Source organism: Calonectris borealis, chromosome 22 (assembly GCF_964195595.1).
Source record: "Calonectris borealis chromosome 22, bCalBor7.hap1.2, whole genome shotgun sequence".
In the NCBI taxonomy this organism is placed as follows: domain Eukaryota; kingdom Metazoa; phylum Chordata; class Aves; order Procellariiformes; family Procellariidae; genus Calonectris; species Calonectris borealis.
In genome coordinates this window covers 3,818,368-3,837,175 of record NC_134333.1, presented here as the reverse complement: position 1 = coordinate 3,837,175, position 18,808 = coordinate 3,818,368, and the positions used below count along the sequence as shown (strand labels likewise).

Sequence of the window (18,808 nt, the reverse complement as noted above, 5' to 3'; positions counted from 1 at the left end):
TGGCACCGACTTCAGCATCAACACCGGCACCGGGATCACCGGGTCCTGCTTGGAGTCGAGGCCTGGGCTCAGCACCTCTCCTCATCGATGGCTGCTATGGATCTGTGCTCCTGAAAGCAGCCAAGAGCCACGCTTCGAGCGTGGCTACGTCTGGAGACTGAGATGGCCTGTGCAAGGCAGGGAGGGGAGTAGGGTGTTTCCCACAAGGCTCTTTTGCTTCCCCAGAAAGGGCTCAGACCATTCTGGGTAACATGGCCTCCCCTGGGCTGTCTGTAAAGGCCTGCCAGCATTGTCTCAGAAATGCATCACAGAGGACACAGATTCCCATCCAGCCCATGTCAAGCTGGTTCTCCGCTTGCCTCTGTCCTCCTCTTGCCAAGGATGCTGGGCTCTTTCTGCCTTTTATGAAGGCAAAGTGACAGTTGTAGGTCCTTCACATGAGGACATGACACAGGGACTTCATGGTGACACGAATAAGCTGATCCCAAATGCTCCAGAGAGATGCTCAGCTTAGTGGGTGTCTCACCGTAGCTTAGCTCCCTTGTGCCAACACATCAGCAGCTCCCACCCAGTGTTTTTTCCCTTCCCAAAGACAAGTGCAAAGTTCTCAACCCCAGGTTGTTATTAACACTAACAGGCTCCTTGGGCATTCAAATTATGCAATTAGGAATGGTGCAATTAAGAAACCAATGCACCCAGGAATTACCAGACATAGAAGGAGTTGCAACGGGTGTCAGCCCTTACGTGGCAAAGGTGCATTCCAACAAACCAAAAATTTGGCTCTGCCAAGTTCTCTTTACTGTGGCCTAAAACCTGCTCCTCAGCCCTGGAGGGCTAAAGTTTCACCTGGGGTAAAGTGCTTACCTTGCCTTGCAGCAGCGGTTGATTTTATTCCACTGACACCAACAGAGACAAAGGATTTACCCCAGCACACCTTTGGTTCCTCCCTCTTGCTTGGGTAGCTGATTCTTTCTGGACATGACAAAGGTGTTCCAAAACGGGCAGTACGTTGCCCTGAAGGAAACACAAATATGGTCAAGCAGGGTGGCCTCCCCAGGTGGCACGTGGCCCTGCTTGTCTTTGTCTTCTCCATGTGTCTCCTAACCATGGTGGGAATAGCCTCATCCTTTTCACTGTGGGGAGTGAGCAGCCCCTGAGGATCCCAATGTAGTTCTTCCTTGTCAGACTGTCCTTCTTGGAGATCTGCTGTGCCGCCACCATTGTCCTCAAAACACTGGAGCCTTTCCTTGTCACCAGGACTACATTTATGTTTCCCGCTTTCATTTATCCACTTCTTCCTGGGCGTGACTGAGTTCCTGATCCTCTCGTCCATGTCCTTTGGTCATTATGTCGCCATATGCAAACCACTCTGTAAAACATGCTATCTTGACAAAGAAAGTCTACTTCCTCCCATTGCTGGAAGCATGGGCAGTGGGCTTTGTGGTCATCTTCTGCCAGGTGTCTCTGCTGCTGCAGCATCCTTTCTGCACCAAGAAGGTTGTTGAGCATTTCTACTGTGATGCTGGGCTAGCGTAAGCATGGCCTTTTGGGGCTGGGTTGACCTTGGCTGGTTGCCAGGTGCCCACCAAGCTGCTCAATCACTCCCCTACCATCAGCAGGACCAGGGGAGAAAATACAACGAAAGACTCGTGGGTCCAGATAACGACAGGGAGATCACTCATCACTTATTGTCACAGGCAGAACAGACTCGACTTGGGGAAACTAATTTAGGATAATGAGAAATAAGAAGCAATCTAAAACCAACTTCCCCCCACCCCTCCCTTCTTCCCGGTCCCAGCCACTTCCCTATGTGCGCTACAGGCACCTTCTCTCCGCCCACAGCATGTATTTCAACTTACCGGCTGGGGAAAGGGCAATTTCCAGAGGTCCCTGTGTGGATGGATGGATGGATGGATGGATGGATGGATGGATGGATGGATGGATGGATGTGTTCTGTTCATCAGGTTCTTCCTGACTGAGGCTTCTGATGTGCTTTTGATCAAACCAGTGTCCAAGAGGATCAGTCAAAGGAAGAGGGACCCTCGTGAACAGAAGTTGCCTGCCATAGACAGCTCACAGGTTCTGCTGAGTGTGTCCCATTGTCACCTCCACATCTCAGGGGGACTAGGGCGATCATGTCTTGCACAGAGCTTTTCTGGAGCAGAGCTAGTGCTGACATAGCAGGGCCTTAGAGGTCCTGGGCCCAAGCAAAGTGGCTCCATCCATGCTTGGGGATGACAAGGCACCACAAAGCAGTGATGGACCTGTGGGCACTGGTTACTGTCCTTGGACTGCCCTGGCCCATGGGGGTGTTGGGTTCCCAGGGGCTCTGTTGTGTGGCCCAGTGTGGTTATTCCCAATACTGACTCGTGAATGACATCAGCCCTGCATGCCTGCCAAAACCTGGGCCCTGCCAAGTGCTGTAGGAGTGGTGGTAGGGCTGCTTGGGGGACCGATCCCTGCTGCCCATGCCCATGCGTGCTGGCCACGGCTCTAGATCAATCGATGGAGGGGAGGAGGCCGTGGGCCACCCCTGAGGCTATTCCACCTATGCACACTCCTGCCGTCCTTTGGGGACATCTTCTGTCCTCCTCCTTCCCCAGCACAGCACTGACCAGAGCAAGAGGTGCCCCATTCCCATGAGCGTACAGGGTGGCTTGCCTCCATGGCCTTCCACAGAGTCCTAGCTTCTCACTTGGGGACAGCAGAGGTTGTGCTCCTTGTTTGCAGGACCTGTGGGGGTATATCTGGGCAGAGACACTGCAAGGCAAGGGCTGATTGCCACTTGCTCTGGGATAGCTAGGCTTGTTTTGCATGCTGCCACAGGATAGTGCCCCAAAAAGGACCCTCTGCAGTGTGTCCCAACCTCCCATTCTTCTGGGAGTCGTGAAGGGTCTCTTTATACCCCCATCCTATCCCCTGCCAAGAGCAAAGCCATTTTCCCTGAGCAGCTTGGGAGGGCATACATGGAGGAAAGGACCACTCGGAGGCCCAGGCCGGGATGCAGAATCTTTAATGAGTCTAAAGAGGGAATCGAGGTCACTCCAAGCAGAGGCCCTCGATGCAGGGAGCACCGGGGGCGAGCGAGAGTTTGCGCCCCTTTGCCGTGTTGAAGTTCATGCAGGGCATCTGTCTGCCTTTCCCGCAGAGTGCAGGCTGGCTTTGGAGAGCCTTGCAGCCCAGGGGAGCAGAGGAAAAGAACAAAAAGAGAAAGAAAGAAGTAGGTGGAAGAATGGATGCAGAGATATGGGCCATGTTTTCAGCTAAACACAGGCTGCCCCTTCCTGAGAGCATTTGCAGGAGGAGTTGAGGGTGGTGAATTCCTGTGAAAGGAACGGCCTGAAGATTCATTCTTTGTCCAGCACTACGTCTGTACTTCCTGGGGAGCCTTCCCAAGAGCTATGTCCAGTAGCTTTAGCAGGGGAGGCACCTTCTGCCACAGTAGCGGCTGGAAATGCCAGAGAGGTCACAGCACCCAGAGGTGATGGGCACTCCATCACAGCTGAGGATGCTGCCAACAGCAGCGGAGGTGGAGGACCCCACAACGGTGTTCTGCGGGAAGGAGCTGAGGATGGGGCCGGGCAGGGTCACCACCACGGGGGAGGGCTGGATGACGACAGTGGAGTTCTGGCACTGCCTGACACAGGGCTCATTGCAGCTGTTGGCCAGCGGGGTTGGGCCGCAGGGTCGGCATGGCAGGCACTGGTCGTAGCAGGACATGTCTCTAAAGGTGGAGGTGCACCTGGAAGAGAGGGCAGGGAGGAAGCAGAGCACAAGGGTGGGTGAGGAGCAGCCTGGTTTCCCTGTCACAAAGCAATGAAGGCCACTGCTGAATGGGGAGCTGGAGACTCAGCCAGGAGCCACACGGTCTTCATTGGCTCAGCCTGACAGGTCCCTACAAAGAGCAGGGAGGCTCTCTCCCAGTGAATAAACCAAAAGCCCCCCCCCGCCACATCCCAGCATCTCTCTAAGCAGACCTCTTCCCTGCTTTGCTCTGGCATGACAGGGAGCTCCAGGACTCAGCAGAGGACAGAGCCAACATCAGCTGGATGTCCATCAAGGAGAGATCTCGCTTTGGAAGAGGAGGAGAAGGGGCTTCAGACTCACCTGCTTCCCAAGAAGGAGGAGGCAAGAGAAGGGGTGAGAGACCACGGACTTGGGCTGGCTTTTATACCTGCCCTTCTTTGCCGCAGGACCAGAGGCCCTTTGCAGAGGTAACAATTCTCTGACAAGCTCATCTTGAATGCAAACCATCGCAGCTAATGATATGGGCTGTGCTTTGGTTTCCAACACTGCTGCCTTTTCATTTCCAGGTTTGTGCCATGCCCACTCCCCGATGAAGGCTTCTCCTGAGCACTCACATGAAAGGCCCCAGGATTTGGAGGGCAGGAATGCAGCAGTGCGGGCAGAAGACTCAGCTCAAGAGCTGGAGAGGTCCAGAGCGGGCAAGTGACATCAGCCTGGGTCACTCCGGTGGGGCTGAAGTGTCATTCTCAGGCAGAAGTTCCACCTGTTCTCAGCTGGATGCCCAAAGACTCCAGTGCCACATGCCATGTCCATCTCTTTCCCTCCCTCCTCAGCTCACCCCGATGGTCACTTCCTGTTGCCTCGCCAGGTGTGTGCGTTGGGCTTCTGGTTTTGACCCCATCCTGCCTAACACTGCCCTCAGGAAAAATTATTGGCCTGTTTTGACGCGTCTCCTCTCTGTGCTGTCTGTGAGCAAACAAACAATGCCATGGGCATGCCTGGGGCCCTGTCCTCCCCCAGAATGCTCTAGCCCTGCTGCAGTTCTCCCCAGCTGTCCTCAGCAGAGTCCAGGTTGGTTGTGTTCCTATGGATATTCTTGCCTTGTGTGCTGTTGTGAGCAGCTGTCTTTGTATGAATGCATGTGGGAGCACAAAGTTGTGCCTGATACCACACTGGTGTGCAGGAACCTATGTGTGTGTGTCCTTGTGTGTCCCTCATCAGGAGGAACGTGCTGCTCACAGCGGGGACACTCTCTAGTGCTTTGACCAGGAGCACCAGAAAGCAGCAGGTTCCCAGGGTCAGAAGGAGCCCGGGTGCACTTGAAGGGTGATGGCATGAAACTGCCAGAGATCTGTCCAGGGAAGAGGCACTGAAATGCAGCTCCTGCCTCCTGAGCCCACCTTTTCCTGCCCTTCAAAGCTCACACTCCGCTTCTTCCACTTTCAGGCCACAAGATGATTTCACTCCAGTTTGGAGCCTTACATTAATTAAATATAACAATATTGGGAGTGCCTCAGCATGGCTGGCAGTCCCCTGCTGCCTGCCTCTCCAGAGCAGGTCACAACTGCTCTCGCCAGCGCTAGAGAGTTCAAAAGGATGGGCTTTGCTTTATGGGCAAGGAGAAAGGCTGAAGAATGCTGCCCATCTCATGCAGGCCATCCCTGAGTGGATCTGCAGTGTCAGTGGTGTCTGGGGTGGGACACAGGCCCCCCTGTATCCAAGCCAATGTCAAATGTACTTGTGCAGCCCACCGAACTGGTGCCATGTGAGGCAGGGACTGAGATCTTGGATCAAACGGGTACTGAATGAAAGGAACGTGAAGCCTGGTATCACTGTGAGCAGAAGGACAGACCCTGTGGCTTGCACAGGGAAAGCCAAAAAACTCATGGCTGCTTTGATATTCAGCCCCCAGCACCACCATGTCCCGCATGGAAATCTCAGTCTGAGTGTCCAGCAACTGCTCTTGGGAGGGAAGAAACATTGGATTTGAGGCTGCATCTTCCAAAGCCTGATGCTGTCCCACAGGGGTGTCCAAACCAGATCCTTTTTCCAAGAAGGGCTGTACATAGTGTATAAAGTTCTTGAACCCATCTCGCCACCTGAATGTTTGTCTGCCAGAGCTAAGGTTCAGTCGACAGTGCAGTAGAAGGCTTCGCCCCTTCTCTTAGGAACCTTTGGTGAGATTGGTGCCAGGGAGCTCTGCTGGGAGAGCTCAGCCAGGGCTAACTCCTTGCTCTGTAGAGCTCCTTCTGAGCTGAGCCTCTTGTGTAGCTGAGGTCCAAAATCATTGTGACGGGCACTGTGGAGAAGGGAAGGGCAGGGGAAGTGTATATCTGGAGTTTGAAAGGGCCTTTGACACCCTCTCCTGTACTTCCTGAGGATGAATGGGTTCATTAGGAGGCTGAAAGATGGGTGCAAAAATTGCCTGGACTACCAGGCTCCAAGAGTCGTGACCATAAAGAAATGGGCTGACTGGAACCTCATGAAGGTCAAAAAGAGCAAGGGCAAGGTTTTGCGTCTGGGGTAGAAACCAGACCATGCAGTCACACATGTTGGGGAGTCACTGTCTAGGAAGCAGATCCACAGAAAAAGCTGCGTGGTTTTAGGAGATCCTTAGCTGAACCTAAGAGAGCAGCGTGCCCTTTTGGCAAAGAAGACCAACCGCATCCTGAGCTGTGACAGCCAAAGTGTTGCCAGCAGGTGCAGGAAAGTGTCCCTGCCCCTCTCGTGCTTGTGAGACCACATCTGGAGTACTGCTAACACATTGGGGCTCTCGGGTCCACGAAGAGTATTGACGTACTGAAGCAAGTCCAACAATGGCCACCAAGGGGGTTAGGGCACTGTCAAACATGGCAAGTGAGGAGAAGCTGAGAGAACTGGGCCTGCCCATCTTGGAGAAGAGATGTCTCAGGGAAGACCTTCTTGCTTTCTACAACTACTTAATCAGAGGAGGCAGAGAAGATGCACCAAGACACTGGAAGTGCTCAGCAATAGGAGTAGAGGAAAAGGACAAGCAACTGGGACATGGAGAAATCCGATTAAGCAACAGGCTAAAAGAACTAAGAACTGGAACGGGTTTCCCAGGGATGTCGTGCAATGTCCATCCTGGGAGGTGTTCAAGAATGGACTGAATGGGATCTTGAGCAACCTGGTCTACTGGGATGTGTTGTGAGCAGGGGGTTGATCTAGATGACCTCTGGAGGTCCCTTCTCACCTATATTCTGACTGTGTAATTCCCACCTTATTCCTGCCCTCCCTGACCCCTGCACACCCATGGGCACGTGTGTCCTCACACCGCCTTTGCCTCAACACAACTTCTAGGCGTTGTGCTGGGACTGCAGAGGGGCAGCTGAAGGGAGGCTCTCACCCTCCTCACTCCCACCCGCAGGACACCAGTGGCTGCTGTTTCCAGCCCCTGAGCTGGGAGACAGCTCTGGGAAGCTGGTCCATCTCCTGGTCAAGTCCGTGCTGGTGCCCCAGGCTGCCCCTAGTGCTGTGCAGCCTTATTCTTGCTGGGGAGTCCTTGCTGGAGGAGGGGAGAGCCCATTCCCTGGTAGAGCAACTTGTGCCTCTGCAGAGCCACTGAGTCCCTCAGCCCAGGCGAGACCCCGAGCAGCACCAGCGCAGGGCTCGCCCCCCAGGCAGAGCTGGCGGTGGCGGAGAGGAGAGGAGGCGGCGGAGAGGAGGGGCCGCGGCCGGAGCAGAGAGCCGGGGCTGTCGGGGGGCAGCGAGGCGCGGGCTGCGGAGCGGCGGGATGTGGCAGTGCCGGGGCGCAGGGCTGGCGGGGCTGGCCGCGGTGCTCCTGGGTGCGCGGGTGGTGGATGGGGGGGCCGGGCCTGAGCCCATCATCTCTAGCATTACCAGTTTGCTGGCATGTACGCCTGCCTTTCCATGCACCCACTCTTTTCTCTGTGAATTCAGCAGTTATTATTCCCCTGATTTCAGCCCTCTTTCACTGTAACACCCACTCTCACTCTCCACTCTTCCACTCTTCCTCTCATCATCTCTCTGTCCACTCCGCTTTTTACCCATCTCTCCAGAACCCTACCAGTTCTAACTCCTTTTCCTACTCTCTGACACCCCTTTCTCATCTCTCCCTCTGCTTTCTTCGTATCTGTAGGCACAAGGTTGCTTTCCTGCATCTCTCCATTATTCCATACATCCACTCATCCCCCTGTGCATTCAGTATTTCTTCTTGTTCTGCATTCAGCCCTCCTTCCTTCACTGTAACACTTGCATTCTCTTGTCTCCTCGTCCCTCTTCATCCATCCATCCATGAATCTGGTTTTCATCCCATTTCTGCATGCATCAATTCCAAATTCCCCGCAGTATTCTCCCCTCACTCCACACACCCGCACTATGATCACTCTCCATCCCTGGTCATGGGCACATCTACTCATCCGTTCCCGTCTGGCTCTGTCTCACTGCCGCTCTTCCTAACCATTTCTCTGAGAAAATCAGAGCTGGGTGACCTTTGGTGATCTTTGTCCTTTCCTCTTCTTTCTCAGCAGTGGCTACGGGCAGAGCCCAGGTGCAGCAGGAGCCGTCGGCAGAGACCACCGATGGGACCAACATCACCATCAAGTGCTCACACCCCAACATGAAGTCTTACGAATACATCCTCTGGTACCGTCAGCTCCCGGGCTGGGCCCCCGCATTCATGGTGCTCGGTCACAAAGTGTCCAAGGAGCTGCAGGAGGCGCCGGGGCGGCTGTCGGTGGCGGCAGACCGCCGGTCCAGCGCCCTGTGGCTCGCCCGGCCCCGGCGCGGGGACGCGGCGGTGTATTACTGCGCCGTGGGAGACACGGGGAGAGGAGCCGGGGCTGCGGCCGGGCACGAACCACCGCGGCAGGGCTGGGCGTGTGTGTCGGGGGCGGGGGGATAGCCCCGCCCTGCCCAGCACTCCACCTCCCCATCATGCCCTGCCCAGACCCAGAGCCCAGGGCAGTTCCCCCGCCCGACCAGCACCAGCATTGGCATCGGCATCGGTACTGGCACCAGCATTGGGTCTGCTTAGGCCTCGCAGCCTCCACAGCTCATAGCCCTGGGAGGTTCCCTGACGCGGGAAAATATCATAAAACAGTATTACACAGTGCCGCAAAATGATAACCATGACCCAGCTTCAAGCGGTGATAAACAGCACAACAGGGAACATATACTACATGTAAGGTACTACAGAACACAACGTTGAGAGCCAGCCCGACAGCTTTGAGAGCCAATAAATCAACATTGTGACCAGTGACTATTAAACCAATATGATGAATGCTTATAACAAATTTTCCTTAACATGCTCTGGTCAGATCGGTCGTTATTTCAACGCTTCGTGCCACTCGTTGGGCGCCCACACCTGTGCACACTGACACCACACACACTTACTTTCTCACCAGCAAAAATGTGCGTGTACACAAACACACGCACAGACACACACAGAAATGCACTTGTTCACACACACGCTCACAGACACTCACTCTCACAGGTGCGTTTGCAAATGAACATGCAAATGTCAACACACAGGCACAAACACGCCCGCAGGCCCAGACAGATGCATATGCACATGAGGAAGCACAGCCTCTCCCCACACTCTGAGAACCAGGAGGCCACCGGCCAGCTCTCTGCCTCTGTGCCCCTGACAGCTTTAGGCAAGTCCTTGAAAGCCCAGTGCCAAGAAGGGAAATCAGGCGCCAGCCATCCCTGCTGCATTTAATGACAGCAGAGGGCTTTTGGGCTTTTGTGGGTTGGACAGAAGTAGTTCAACCGATTGTGCCCTCATTACAGGAAAGAGAGAAGGTGTATTGGGGTCCAAGCTGCAGGGTCTTTTTTGGACATTCAGCCTATTCTCATGCAAAGTGTGTGCATGAGAGACAAAGTCAAAGCTAGAGAACATCCCTATTGCTGCCGCTCCAGGCGTTCCCCACCTAACAAGTCAAAGTAATCCCAAAGTCTGACAAGATCCAGCCCATCCCTGGTGTTCGCCGTAGGGCGGCTGTGGAGGTCTGGGACCAGTTCCAGCTTCATTGCAGGGAGAGGTGCCGCCCTGACACGCTCACACGGCAGCAAAGGGCTGTGTGTCTGGGGTGAGCCAGATGCCCCGCAGCTGCAAATGCTGAGGCTGGGACAGCAGAAAGGAAGCTGGCCTGATGAAGTTGCCTTAAGAGAAAAGAGGAAAGGCTCTTATTCAGATCCCTCCATCTGTGACGTGCCTCCCTTGGAAGGAGTCCAGCTCCTAGCTATGCTCTGCAAGTGCAGCATCAGGAAGCAAGGTGCCAGCCAGATGGCTCGGTTAGACATTTCCTCAGAAAGCATCTGCAGCATTGCTCAGGCTAAATCAGCTGCTGCCATTTTAGCCACCGGGCAGCCATAGTAGATGTGTACCATGTATGTAAAAACCATGCCCGTGTCAGGATTTTCCTTTGTTGGCTGGTGAGCTCAGCAGATGCTGCTCTGATGGACCATTACTGCTTGTCCTGTCATTACAGGCCCTGGTAAGAAGTCTTTCTCCATCTTTCTTTTAAGCCCCCTTAATATATTGAAAGACCACAGTGAGATCTCCCCAGAGCTTTCTCTTCCTCTCTCTGAACAACCCCAACTCCCTCAGCCTTTCTTTGTAGGAGAGGTGTTCCAGTCCTCAGATCATTTTCATGGCCCTCCCCTGGAGGGCCTGCTCTAACAGGTCCATGCCTTTCTTTATTGGGAACCCCAGAACTGGGCGCAGTCCTCCAGCTGGGGTCTCATGAGAGCAGAGTAGAGAGGGAGAATCACTTCCCTTGCCCAGCTGGCCATACTTCTTTTGATGCAGCTCAGGGTACAATCAGCTTTCTGGGCTGCAAGCACACATTGTTGGCTCATGAAAGTTTTTCAACCACTGGTATCCCCAAGTCCTTCCGCAGGGCTGCTCTCAATCAGCTCACCCCCCAAGCTGTATTGATACTGGGGAGTGTCCCAAGCCAGGTGCAGGACCTTGCACTTGGTCTTGTGGAACTTCATGAGGTTCATATGGGCCCACTCCTCAGGCATGTCAAGGTCCCTCTGATGGCATCCCTTCCCTCAAGAGTTCCTTCTCAGCTTGGTGTCATCTGCAAACTTGCTGAGAGTGCACTCAATCCCACTGTCTATGATATTAGTGGAGATATCAAATACTGTTGGTCCTGGTACGGACAGGACAAGGGCTAACGGCTTTAAACTGAAAGGGGGTAGATTTAGGTTGGACATAAGGAAGAAATTTTTTATGATAAGGGTGGTGAGACACTGGAATGCGTTGCCCAGAGAAGTTGTGGATGCCCCATCATTGGAAGTGTTCAAGGTCAGGTTGGATGGGGCTTTGAGCAACCTGATCTACTGACAGATGTCCCTGCCCTTGGCAGGGGGGTAGGACTAGACTGTCTTTCAAGGTCCCTTCCAACCCAAACCATTCTATGCTTCTATGGCAGCCCCGGCCATGCCCGCCAGGGGGCGCTGCTGCTCTGCTCGCCGGGGCCACCTCGCCCCACCCAGCCCCGCCTGGCCACGGGCCCCGGGGTGGTTCCCCGGCTGCCAGGCATTGCCATCAGCATCAGCACCGGCACCGGCATCAAGCATCAGCATCGGCATCGGGCTTCTTCCGAGGCTCTCCATCATTTCCCCCCAGGGGATCTCTTCTGGGGCTTGGATGCCATCCCGCAGGGTCAAGTGTTTGAGCTCAACACAGACATGAGACAATGGTGTAGAGGTGACTGAAACCTTCAGGCTTTCTCCATAGGTTCCAGACCTATGCCAGTAGTCTGTTGGAGAGGATTTCCCTCCACACCAAATGTAGAGAACTTTGGTGTGCAGGAAAAGTCCTGGAGACAGGATGAAAGCTTGGACACGCCTTGTAAAGACACATTTGCCAAGATCATGTCTCGGAGGTGGTCAGAAAGAGAATTGCTGGGTTGCCTAAGGGGTTGCAGGTCTGTGATGGGAGAGTTCTCTGTCCAGCTGGTCCCCAGGAAGCCTGCATGGCTCTAGTAGCTCACTCAAGTGTTCAAAGTCCATGTTCTTGGGCTTCAGAAGCAGAGAGGAAAACTTGGTTTCTGCAATGGCAGAGACCCCTGTCTTTGAACTGGCAAAGAATCCCTTCTCCGGGCATTCCTTGGATGGGCTTCCAACTGGTCAGAGAGCATCCTTGCCTCAGTGGTGGTGTCTTGGAGCCCAGGGCAACGCAAACAGCCCAGGGTTCTCCCTGTGGGTACTTGAAGGGATGGATGGAGCCTGTCTGTAAAGCAGAGGGCAACATCATGCTGTGGGCGGTGGTTAGGCTGGGTCTGTGCCTCCCCAACCTGTGTGCCAGTGAGGAAAGGTGTTGCGATATGTATGGGTGTGACCTTTTCAGCTAATTCCAGGCCCAGGGACTTGGGACACAGGAGTGAATACTCAGCAGAATTATCCTAGCTGCTTGTCTTGCTCCTATGCTTCCCTCACCATCCACCAATGGTTGCTGTTGGAGAAAAGGGCTCTTGGCAGGAGACATGATTAATCCTGTGATTTATTCCCAGGCCAAATTATCCCAAGGAGGGAAAACCCCTTTCTTGTCTTACACCTAGGAATTGGCTGAACCTTGAGCCTGCAATATCAGACTGTTTCGATACATGGATCAGCCTTTGGGAGCTTATTGAAAGTGAGGTGGAGAATGAGCCCAGTGAGAAAGCTGAAGAAGTGACAGATAGATGGACATGGAGTCAGGCAAAATTGAAATACTTTTCTGGCTTTACAGATCATGTGCAGAGGGAGTTTGCTCTGCACTTCCCACCAGAAGCGACCATTCAGGTAGGACACAACAAAAGAGGATTTTTCTCCAAAGGCCTGAGACAGGAGCAACCAGTTCCTCTGGGGACAGGCACCTTTCAGCTTCTTGATGTAGCTTGGACCATGCTATAGACAGAGGTTATAGGTCAGATAGCTGGGAAGGGAGGGGGTGCCTGGTGGCCAGTGGCTGAAGGTGAGTCAGCAGTGTGCCCTTGTGGCAAGGCAGACCTACTGCACTCCGAGATGTCTTAGCAATAAGTGTGCCCAGCAGACCCAGGGAAGTGATCCTTCTCCTCTCTTTGGCACTCATGAGACCATGCCTGGGGTCCTGTGTTCAGTTTGGGGCTCCTCTGTATATGGGAAAAGGGGGAGCGAGTCCAGCGGAAGCCCCCAAGGCACTCAGGGGCCTTGAGGACATGATGCACTTAGGAAAGCCTGAGGGAACAATGCCTTAGGAAAAGAAGGCTCAAGGGAGACCTCATGGGTGTCTACAACTACGTGCTCCAAGGATGTGGAAAAGATGGAGCCAGGCTCTTCTCAAAGGTGCGCAGTGGTAGGACAAGAGGCAACAGACACAATTTGGAACCTGTGAAATTCTATTTAGATGTTAGAAACTCCATTTATTTTTCACTTTTTCTTGACCCTGAAAATTCTCAAGTACTGGGATGCACTGTCCACGGGTGTTGTGCAGGCTCTGGCCTTGGAAATTTCCAAGACTTGACAGACACAGCCCTGACCAGCCTGATCCAAGGAGACCTGCCCTGAGCAGGGACCTGGAATGCGTGATCTGCAGAGGTCCTGTCCAACCTAAAGTATGCTGTGGAAAGAGCAAAGAGAGTTTGGTTGGTTGGTTTGTTAAAGGCTAGAAGTAAGGAGAGGACAAATGCAGACCCAAGTGGTTTTGAGGAAACTGAGAATGGAAGGGTTATGGTCAAGTGGAAAGGGTGTTTGGTTGGTTTTGGGTGAGCTTTTCAGAAGCTGATTTATGAGATGGGATGGGCAGTGTGGCAGGAAACTGCATTTATTAGTTCCTGAGATACCTTCTTTTGGCTAGAGGGAGAAAGTCCCCAGTGCCTGGGGGCTGAGTGGGACAGTTGGTGTCTGCAGGGTTTGGGTATGTTGACCGTTGTGTTTGTGAGAGCTGCAGCCTTGGGGTGTGCTGACAGGGGGCTAGACACCGTGCAGGAGCCACGAGAGGCCAACCCAGCCAAGGGCTTGAGGATGGAGGGAGAGGACACAGGCATCAAGGAAGGAGAGACTCCCAAGGTGTTGCACAGGAGGGTGTGTCAGGGAGGTTGGGCACCAGGTGCAGGCCTAGCCCCCTTCTACCCCTCACCTTGGAAAGGCAGAAGGTGTTGGCTGCAGGCGCAACACGTGTCACTGCTGGAGAGGGGAGGACCACAGCAGGGGCGTTTCAGGCGTACTAAGAACAAGCATTTCCTCCTCCCCACTTCACTCTTTGTTCCCCTTGCAGAGTCATTGCCAGCAGCTCTGCTCTCTCGGGGCTCTTGGTGGGTTTTTTCAGTCTCTCTCACACGTGCAGGAGGATCGTTCTCAGCATGCACCTTGGGTGTCTTGTCCTCGCTGCCTTCCTGAGGCAACCACTGGGTAAGCTTTGGCTTTGACTGTCAGCTCTTCTTCCCAGGGGAGCCTCACGCCCTCCACAGTTCTCTGCAGGGAGCTGCTCTTGAATCATGGGCAAATGTTGGGAAACATCAGATCACACGGGTGGATTTGCACCAGCTTTCTCAAGATGCTGTTATTGCTGGAACAGAACTGATGAGACCAAGAAGAAACAGCTGCTCTCCTGGTCATCTTAGACCCCTTGCCTTCCTTTTCTCTTGCCAACCATTCCCCTTCCTCTGCCTCTCTCTGCTGATCTGTCTGGGCCCAGTGTTTCATTGCAGAAGCTCTTTTCCATCTCTGCACTACACAGTTTATGCCACACAGGACTTTTGAAAGCTGATGCAGGGACACGAAAGCTCTCTCATCCCACTCACATTCCTAGGGTGTCCCAGTCTCTCTCCTGGCTGGCACATATCATGCAGCGTGCCCTGGCTATCCATTCCTCCTGCATGTCCGCAATGCCAGCGCCTCCTTTTCCCTCCCATGACCTCGGAGCCTTCAGAGATAACAGGGAATGGGGAGCAGGATGAAACATCTTTGCCGGAGTTCCCAGGTCCCTCACCCTGCTGGAGATGTCCTGGAGCCAGCACAGGAGGGCCAGGCACTACAGGCTGTTCCCTGGAGACTCCAGGCAGCACAAAAGTGGGGATGGAAGACCTGGCTCTCTCTGGGGGTATCCGTGTGGGAGGTAATTGGCATTATTGTGCTGTGGGATCCACGCTGAGTTGAGGTCTCAGACCTGCCCAAACACACCCACCACATTGCTGTTCCCATCGATGTGACTCTGACTGCAGCACAAGGGACCGGGACCCTTCTCATCCCACACTTTGCATTCCCTCTTGTTTTGCATCTCAGAGCCTTTCCATGCACAGTCACTGACCCTTGCTTTCTTCCAGGCACCATGGGGCAGACCACCATCACCCAGCAAGGACAAGTCACAGTGAAGCAGAGAGACACCTTCCAGACCACCTGCACCTACCAGACCTCTGGCTTCGATGCCTTGTTTTGGTACCAGCAGAGGAAAGGCCAAGCCCCACAGCGTATCTCATACCATGCAGCAGCTGGCCCCAAGCAGAGCGGCCGTTTCACCACGCTGCTGAACACCACGGGGAAATACAGCCTCCTGCGGCTGGAGGAAGTCGAGGTCTCTGACAGTGCCTTGTACCTCTGTGCTGTGCAAGACACCCTGGTGCAGGGAGCTTCCTTGGCTGTGCAACAACCCAGGGGAGGGAGGGGATGTGTCTGGGCAAGGCTGAGCTTGGGGGAAGGGGCCCTGAGGTGTCCCCTGGCAGCGCTGCTTCCCCTCTGCACCCAGGGATCTGCAGGACAAGGTCCTCTTCCAGGAGAGGACAGTGTCAGTGGCTTGAGAGGAAAAAGAAGGTGGTGGAAGTGTCTCGGGTTCCCTCGTTTTCACCATGCGTTATGTGGTTATTCTGCCCAATGGCTTTGGAGAGGTGATGGGCAATGCAGGAGGTTGGGACCACTTGTGCAATGGTTCCTTGCTGCTGCTTTTTGTCTATGATTTCCTCTACTGCACATTGCTTCTTCAGGTATTCCTGTAGGCCTGTCGCATAGAGTACCTGCTCCGGGATGTGTCCCTGAGAAGTTCAGAGTAAGATGAAAAACATAAATAACATGCCATGTGGCAATCCTTGTCTTGACTGTCCTTGTCTTGTGGGTCCTTCTCTTGACTGTCACCAGTGTCTTTAGCAGGGGAGGCACCTTCTGATATTGGAATTATGCGCAAGTGCTCCGAGGTAAACTGTCTGAGAAGAGACACACCAAGGCAAGGACGGATGGCCATCGGCTGTGAAGGAACTAAGGCTCTCTTCCTCAGCCTCAAGAGGCAGTGCCTGAAAGAGGACTCGCTGCAGTGTGTCCCACCCTCTAATACCTCTAGGAGTGATGAAGGGTCCCCCTGTGCCCCCACCTATTTCTCCTCCAGAGCAATGACTTTCTCCATCAGCAGTCAGTGTGCAGATGGAAAGACCACCTAAGGGACACAGGCAGGGTTGCAGCAAATTTTTAATGACTCTAAAGAGGGAAATGAGGTCACGCCAGTGGAGGCCCCCAATGTGGGGAGCAGCAGGAGCAGCCAAGAACCTGGTTCCCTTTTCCTGTGGCTGAGTTCCCACAGGGCATCTGTTGACCTGCCTGGCAAAGGCCCACAGGCTGTCAGATCCCTCCAGGCTGGTTTCTGGGGTCCTCACAGGCTTTGAGGGGAGCACAAGGCAACAAAGAAAAGCGAGAGAAAGGTGAGTGGAAGAGAGGAAAGGTAGACATTGGCCAAGTTTTGAAAAAACCCAGGCTGGGTTGCAGGGCAAGCCAGAGATGGTCAGCATCTCTTAAAACAATGGCACGAAGTTTGATCCTCTCTCCAGCAGCATGTGGCAGGGCTGGCAGGGCTGGCACTTGTCACAGCAGGACATGCCTTGGGGCCCCAAGGTGCACCTGGGAGAGAGGGCAAGGAGGAAGCAAAACATGGGATGTATGAGGAGCAGCCTGTCACCACACCATGAGGGAGCCAAAGAACATGCAGGGCTGGGAGGTGGAGGCTGTGCAGAGATGTACGAGGGCTCCTCGGTCTCATCCTGCCAGGGTCCAAAAAGAGCCACCAGCTCCTATGCAGCTACCGCCTAGCCCCTGAGTCCAGAAGCCACCTCAGTACAGTCCCAGCCTCCCTCCATGTCTAACCTCCTCCCCACTTCCCTCTCTCATAACAAGCAGCCCCATGATCTGGCATAGAATAATGCTGGCGTCAGCTGAGAGGTCCATTGAGGTGAGACCTCCTTTTTGAGAAAGCAGAGAAGGAGAAGGGGCTTCAGACTCAGCTGGTTCCCAAGGAGAAGGAGGCACGAGAAGTGGATGAGAGAGTGAGGAGCTGGGCTGGCTTTTAGCATGGACCTTTAGTGTCCCAGGCTGCCAGAGGCAACCCTTGTAGAGGTGATTACTTTCTGACCAGCTCACCTTGAATGCAAAACATCCCAGCTAATGCTAATGCTTCCCAATCAGAAGGGATGAGATTTACATGTAAAATATCTTCTCCACCTTGAATGGCAGCCAATTCCTGAGCACAAATTCTCGGGGGGGGACCAATGAAGCAGTCAAGAGCTCTGCACTCACCTGCACCTCTCTTGGGAAGTGCACCCATACTATCGTCCTTGCTGACCTTCACATTCTCCTGCATGCTCTGTATCAAAGCAATTTGATCTCCTCAGAAAGACACCGTTTCACTGCCTCCATTTCTGTGCTGGCTGCCCTCAGCTCCAATAGGCTTAGCTCCAATTTCCAGCCTTGATGCATTCAGCAGCTTGGGTGACTTATCCATCCCAATGTCTGCTGGCCATGGACCCTAGACTGGGTGGTGGAGAGGAGACGAAGGTGGAATATCAGCTATGGGCCATCCCAAATGTTGTTCCCTGCACTAACAAGCCTACCATTTTGCAGAGCAAATCACCTTCCAGAGCCCCACAGCCTCCCACCACCACCTCAGCGCATTTCCAACCAGAGCAAGAGGAACGCCCTTCCTCAAGAGCTCATGGGGCTGCTGACCCCTCAGGGCCTCCTGCATCTCTGGGCATTTGTGGGCAGAGGCACAACAAGGCAAGGCCTGATGGTCCCTGGCAGCAGAGCAGCCAGGGATGACTTCCTCAGCTCCAAGGAATGGTGCCCAAAAGAGGAGCCACTGCAGGGGGGGCCACCCTCCCATTCCTCTGTGATTGGAGAAGGGTCTGCTTGTGCCCTCATCCCCTTCCACCACAGAGCAACACCCTTCTCCTTTGGCAGCATGGGGAGTGTCCGCAGAGGGAGGGACCACGTGGAGGCCAGGCTTGAATGCAGCAGAACTTTAAGGAGTCAAAAGAGGGAAACAAAGTCACTCCAAGTGACATCAGCAGTGCAGGGAGCCCCAGAGGCAGCCATGGTCCTTGGCCATGGAGATGTTCCTGCATGATATCCAACTCCCTGCCCCATGGAGAGAGAGGAGCCCAGATGGACCCCACCAGGCTGGCCTTGGTGGCACCTTGTAGCCAACAGGATCCAAAGCAAACAAAGAAAAGGGAGAGGAAGGCAAGGTCGGTCAGATATGCTGAAAACAAATCCAGAAGATCGATCCTCTGCCCAGCGCCATGTTCTAGATCCTCAAGGTGTCTCCCTGGAGCTTCCCCAGCATCTTTAGCAGGGGAGGCACCTTCTGCCACAGTAGCGGCTGGAAATGCCAGAGAGGTCACAGCACCCAGAGGTGATGGGCACTCCATCACAGCTGAGGATGCTGCCAACAGCAGCAGCAGAGGTGGAGGATCCCACAATGGTGTTCTGTGGGTAGGAGCTGAGGATGGGGCCGGGCAGGGTCACCACCACGGGGGAGGGCTGGATCACGACGGTGGAGTTCTGGCACTGCCTGACACAGGGCTCATTGCAGCTGTTGGCCAGCGGGGTCGGGCCACAGGACCGGCATGGCAGGCACTGGTCGTAGCAGGACATTCTCTAAGGGTCCAGAGGTGCACCTGGAAGAGAGGACGGGGGGAAGCAGAGCACAAGGGTGGGTGAGGAGCAGCCTGGTTTCCCTGTCAGAAAGGACCCAAGAACACTACTGAGTGGGGAGAGGGATGTTGTGCCAGGAGCGACACGGTCTTTATCACCCTACAAAGAGCAGCCTAGCCTGGAGAGGCTTTCT

General features: G+C 54.2%; 3 protein-coding genes across 3 annotated transcripts in view; all 3 read right to left on the bottom strand.

Moving 5' to 3' along the window:
• Window positions 1–18,808, bottom strand: part of LOC142091660 (feather keratin Cos1-1/Cos1-3/Cos2-1-like) — a 44,918-nt gene that overhangs the window by 11,008 nt on the left and 15,102 nt on the right. The window lies entirely within an intron of this gene.
• On the bottom strand, window positions 3,415–3,720 carry LOC142092079 (feather keratin Cos2-3-like). The gene has a single exon (XM_075171815.1). It carries the CDS (start codon window positions 3,718–3,720, stop codon window positions 3,415–3,417), a length of 306 nt encoding a protein of 101 aa, XP_075027916.1.
• Window positions 18,073–18,615, bottom strand: LOC142091643 (feather keratin Cos2-3-like). The gene has a single exon (XM_075171044.1). It carries the CDS (start codon window positions 18,613–18,615, stop codon window positions 18,307–18,309), a length of 309 nt encoding a protein of 102 aa, XP_075027145.1. The 3' UTR covers window positions 18,073–18,306.